This window comes from Acinonyx jubatus, chromosome A1 (genome assembly GCF_027475565.1).
Source record: "Acinonyx jubatus isolate Ajub_Pintada_27869175 chromosome A1, VMU_Ajub_asm_v1.0, whole genome shotgun sequence".
Lineage (NCBI taxonomy): Eukaryota > Metazoa > Chordata > Mammalia > Carnivora > Felidae > Acinonyx > Acinonyx jubatus.
This window is the reverse complement of record NC_069380.1, coordinates 113,425,383-113,430,718: the sequence shown is the minus strand read 5'-3', so window position 1 is coordinate 113,430,718 and position 5,336 is coordinate 113,425,383. Positions and strand designations below refer to the sequence as shown.

General features: G+C 55.1%; 1 protein-coding gene across 1 annotated transcript; it reads right to left on the bottom strand.

Moving 5' to 3' along the window:
- Window positions 1-1,157: 1,157 nt before the first annotated feature.
- EGR1 (early growth response 1) lies at window positions 1,158-5,032 on the bottom strand. Its single transcript, XM_027076586.2, has 2 exons — window positions 4,419-5,032; window positions 1,158-3,714 (listed from the first exon to the last, which is right to left on the bottom strand). Exons 1-2 carry the CDS (start codon window positions 4,717-4,719, stop codon window positions 2,387-2,389), a joined length of 1,629 nt encoding a protein of 542 aa, XP_026932387.1. The 5' UTR covers window positions 4,720-5,032; the 3' UTR covers window positions 1,158-2,386.
- Window positions 5,033-5,336: the final 304 nt, after the last annotated feature.

Sequence of the window (5,336 nt, the reverse complement as noted above, 5' to 3'; positions counted from 1 at the left end):
TCACAGAGCAGAAGATGCTAATAAACCCATAAGAATTGCTCCAGCCATGAGTGTGCACCATCAGGGAGCTGGGGCTAGGGAACCTAGAACCTCAGGCCTCCTACACAATGGGAACAGACTTGGTCTGGATGGGAACCTTAAATACCAGGCCAGCCTCCTGCCCACTCTGCCTTGTGTTCCCAGAAGCTGCCAAGGATCGCAGCTCCAGCTGGCAAGTAGTTAGATTTCTTCCTGGAAGGATTCTTGGCTTGAGAACTGGCCCCCGCCTCTTCTAGGCTTCTTCGATACCCTCAGGTTTCAGGGGACGTGGAGAATGGGAAAGAGAGGCTGAGTCAGCTCCAGCCTTGTTACTACTTCCCAAAGCCCTCAGGCCCACCCTTTATCTCCCCCAAGTATATATGGCAGGAACTCTCAAGAACATAGCTTTCCCCAACCCTGGGTAGAGATAGGGGGCAGGGTCGGCCAAACATTTGCGGCCAGGAGAATAGCACTGCTTCTGGGCACTCATGTTCCACTTTTTATTTTTTTGTTTTTTGCTTTTTCTTTAATGTTTATTTATTTTTAAGAGAGAGAGAGAGACAGAGAAAGACAAAGCATGAGCAGTGGACGGGCAGAGAGAGAGGGAGACACAGAATCTGCCAAGCTCCAGGCTCTGAGCTGTCAGCACAGAGCCCGACACAGGGCTTGAACTCAAGAACCAACAGATCATGACCTGAGCCGAAGTCTGGTCGGACGCTCAACCGAATGAGCCACCCAGGTGCCCTTCATGTTCCATTTCTACCTGTAGCCTTCTTCAGCTTTAATTAACCAAGTTAAGGTTCCAGTCTGCTAGACTAAGGAAGAGGCCCAGTATCAAGAGACCCACACACAGTTCTCAAAGAATTCACTCCAGTGACACACAGCGGGCACGGCTTTGACTGGAATTTCCCTGTCTCCAGGGAGCCTGGCTGGCTCAGTCTGCAGAGCATGTGACTCTTGATCTCAGTGTTGTGAGTTCAAGCCCCATGTTGGGTGTAGAGATTACTTAAAAATAAAATCTTAAAAAACAAGAAAGGAATCTCCCTGTCTCTGTAAAAGCCCTTCAAAGCCCTCGATAAAGATGGCTACAAAAGGGCCGCCCCCTCTCCCACCCCAGGAAACACGCACCCAACCACAACTATTTTATTTTCCTTTTAATTTTTCTGAAGGATATACACCACATATCCCATGGGCAATAAAGCGCATTCAATGTGTTTATAAGCCAAACAGTCACTTTGTTTAAGCAAACACAAGTACAAAGTAAAATAAAACCACAAAATAATGAACTGCATGTTCATAACATACAAAAATCGCCGCCTACTCAGTAGGTAACTACAACATTCCAACTCCTGAATATATTTATAAATTTACATTTTCAGTTAAAAAAATAGACTTTTGAGAGTTCAGATTTTGTTTTAGATTTTGTTTTCTTACATTCTGGAGAACTGAGGCTCAGCTCAGCCCTCTTCCTTATTTTGCTCCCAAAGCCTCCCCCGAATCATCACTCCCTGCCCCCCTTAAGGCTAGAGGTGAGCACGTCCCTCACTACGGCATGAGTCAAGCTGTCAGCAAGGCGCAGCACACAAAAGGCACCAAGACGTGAAACTCCTTAAACCAAAAGGATGAAAAAAAAAACACTTTCCAAAAAAAGAAGAAAAACCAAACCGTATTTTGTCACATGTGAGAGTACAGTCGGGCAATATTTACAAAAAGGTTAACGGAACATCACTCTGACACATGCTCTGATTAATATCAAGGACTGCTGTTTCAAAAAAAGCTTCAAACTTAATCGTCACAGCATCATCACAAAATAAAGGATCACTGTTGGTTTGCTTGGCTTTTCTTTTTTTTTTTTTTCCAAAGTGAGGCCCTAACTCCAAATAATACAATAGAATATGCAAATTATCTTCACATCAAGAGTACCCCAAGAAAAACAAAATCCATGGCACAGACACTGTACAAGGGTGCAGGGCTGGGCTCTTACGGCCCAAACCGCATTTTGCCAACTTGATTTTCTAGCATTGAAGGGACCAGGGGGTCAGGCATACGATGGAGATGATACTGAAATGATATATCCAAAATCCATGCAAATCAAGTTCTTTGGAAAGAGGTGAAGAACTTGGACATGGCTGTTTCAGGCAGCTGAAGTCAAAGGGAGTAGGGATGGGGGAGGAAGGGCAAGTGGGCAGAGAGGATTGCAGGCCAATAGACCTTCCACGCCGACCCTAGAGTAGAGTAGAGGGGGAGGGTTTGGCTCTGAGAACCTCCATCTCACCTAAGAGGAACCCCCTCCTGTGGCCATCTCCTCCTGCTGTCCTAAGTCTCTTGTGTTTCTTTTTCTCCCTTTTCCTTTTTTCCCCCTTTCCCTTTAGCAAATTTCAATTGTCCTGGGAGAAAAGGTTGTTGTCATGTCCGAAAGCCCTGTTGAGGCGCTGAAGGAGTTGGTGACAGCCGAAGAAGGGAAGCTGCTGACTTGGGCTGGGAAAGCAGGGGGAACGGAGGAGTATGTGGTAGCCACTGAGGGTGAGGGGAAGCCACTGTGCACAGGGGATGGGTAGGTTGAGGAACCAGGAGAGGAGTAGGAGGTGGGCACAGGTGATGGATATGAGGTGGTGGCTGGGGACGGATAAGAGGTAGTAACTGGGGATGTGTAGGAGGTAGCCACCTGGGACGGGTAGGAAGAGAGGGAGGTGGTGGCAGAAGAAGCCACAACACCTTTGTCTGCCTTTTTGTCCTTCTGCCGCAAGTGGATCTTGGTATGCCTCTTGCGTTCATCACTCCTGGCAAACTTTCTCCCACAGATGTCGCAGGCGAAGGGCTTCTCGCCTGTGTGTGTGCGGATGTGGGTGGTGAGATGGTCACTGCGGCTGAAGTTGCGCATGCAGATGCGACACTGGAAGGGCTTCTGGCCAGTATGGATGCGAATGTGGCGGGTGAGCTCATCTGAGCGGGAGAAGCGGCGGTCACAGGACTCCACAGGGCAGGCATAGGGGCGTTCGTGGGGGGGCGTCTTGCTGGGCCGGTTGGGGTACTTGCGCATGCGGCTGGGTTTGATGAGCTGGGACTGGTAGGTGGTGTTGAGGGCCTTCAAGTCCTGGGAGCCCGACTGTGTGGCAAAGGCCTTGATGGTAGACAGTGGAGTGAGTGAAGGCTGCTGGGTACGGCCTTCCAGGCCTTGGAAAGGCTTCTGGTCTGGGGTGCCCAGGCCCAGGTCCCCCTGCTGTTGTGGAAACAAATAGTCAGGGATCATGGGGACCTGGAAGCTACCCTTGGCAGCAGGGTAGGCAGGAGGCGGGTACTGGAGCGCGGTGCCTGCCGAGCCTGGAAAGGCTTGGCTTTGTGGCTCAGGGAAGATGTCAGTGTTAGGTGTGGGGAACGTGGGTGCTGCTGAGTAAATGGGGCTGCTGTCATTGGACTGTACTGCACAGCTCAGGGGTGGGCTCTGAGAGGCAGAGGAGGAGGAGGAGGCTGCTGGAGATGGTGCTGAAGATGAGGTGGCCGGTGGGTTGGTCATGCTCACGAGGCCGCTGACCAGGCTGAAGAGGGGCTCAGGCCACAAGGTGTTGCCACTGTTGGGTGCAGGCTCCAGAGAGAAGCGGCCAGTGTAGGTGATGGGGGGCAGCCGGGTGGTTTGGCTGGGGTAACTTGTCTCCACCAGAACCTTCTCGTTATTCAGAGAGATATCAGGAAAAGACTCTGGCAGGAGAGAGAGAGGGAGGAGGCCCGGTTACTGGAGAGCAATCACTGGAGGATGAGGACACGAGCTGCCAGGCAAGAGGTCGGGCTGGCTACCATTGACTCCTGAGCTGGTTAATAATTGATAGCAGCAGATTGCAATGTTCCTGGACCCGCTCCAGCGGCAGAGCCCATTTCAACAACAGCTGACGCAAATACGGAGAATCCCCCTCCACTGCAGCTCACCGCGCTCCGCAGCGGCGGCTGCGCCACGGAGGGATTCCCGCCAGCAACCCCTCCGCCGCGGCTAGTGCGCGCCCCCTACCCCGGGCTGCCAGGACATCCCTGGGCACGGATCACGGCCATTCCTTGGGCACAGGCGGCAAGCAACGCAAGGATGTCTGGAGAAAGGGGGGCGCAGCCCTGCTCCTCAAAACAAGCCCTCCCCCCCCCCCCACCCACGCAGCCCGAGCTCTCCATCCAAAACAGAAGCTCGCTCTTCTGCGCACAGCTAGGGACAAGGAGGGTGAGGGTGAGGTGGGTGTCCCCAGGTATCCCTCTAGCACATGACCCTAAGGATGCGAGGAAGGGAAGGGAAACCCCACTTGCATCCCTGAGGTCCAGGAGCACTGCTGCGGTGAAGGGGGCGCTGCAAGGCTGTGGGGAAGGATTGGATGCCAGGATGGTGGCGAAGGAGCTAATCCTCGGCGTTGGCCACCGCTTACCTGCGGTCAGGTGCTCGTAGGGCTGCTCGCCTGCCTCCCCCTGAGGGTTGAAGGCGCTGTTGCTGCTGGCGCTGCTGCCGCCCCCTCCACCTCCACCGCCCCCGCTGCTGCTGCTGCTGTTACCGCCGCTGCCCTCTGAGGCCCCGGCAGCACCGAGAAACTGGGGAGCCCCGTTGCTCAGCAGCATCATCTCCTCCAGCTTAGGGTAGTTGTCCATGGTGGGCGAGTGAGGAAAGGAGCCGAACGGGTCGGAGATCTGCAGCGGAGACATCAGCTGCATCTCGGCCTTGGCTGCGGCCATCCCGGACGGGCAGGCTGGAGAGCTGGTGTTGGGGCGGGTGGGCGCAGCCCGGAGCCGTGGCTGCGGGGGACACACTCTCGGGGGCCTGGCCGGGTCACATGCGGGACGCAGGGCACACTGTGGCGGGAGCAGGTGGGGCCTCTAGGCTCGCCCTCGCAGCCAGCGGGTGTGGACGCGGCGCTGCTACCGAGGCTGGGGCAGGGGCCGGTCCTGCGGCGGCGGAAGCTGGCGGCGATGGCAGCAGGCGGCGGCGGCGGCTCCCCAAGTTCTGCGCGCTGGGATCTCTCGCGACTCCCCAGATCCGCTTCTATTTGAAGGGTCTGGAACGCCATGGGCCCGCCTCCGTCGTGACGTACATGGCCATATAAGGGAAGCAGGAAGCCCTAATATGGCAAGACCGGCCGGGAGGACCCAGAGTGACGTGAAGCCCCCTATCCTAGAGCTGTGGGCACCGCCATCCCTCACCCCGGCCCCTGCGCGGACTCCTGGACCCTGGGCGTCTAGGCTTCGAGAAAGCTTAGGACTCAAGCCTCAGCTGGGGACTCCCGGACTCAGGCTGCCTCGGAGTTCCCAGCCTTGCCCCCGCCTCTTCCCTCCGCCTTCTTCCCTCCTCCCGG

Bases quoted from the DNA above. Each gene is read 5' to 3' on its own strand.
- EGR1 (XM_027076586.2), bottom strand. From the start codon at position 4,719: ATGGCCGCAGCCAAGGCCGAGATGCAGCTGATGTCTCCGCTGCAGATC. The intron at 3,715-4,418 runs GTAAGCGGTGGC...CTCTCCTGCCAG, and splicing joins CTACGAGCACCTGACCGCAG to AGTCTTTTCCTGATATCTCT.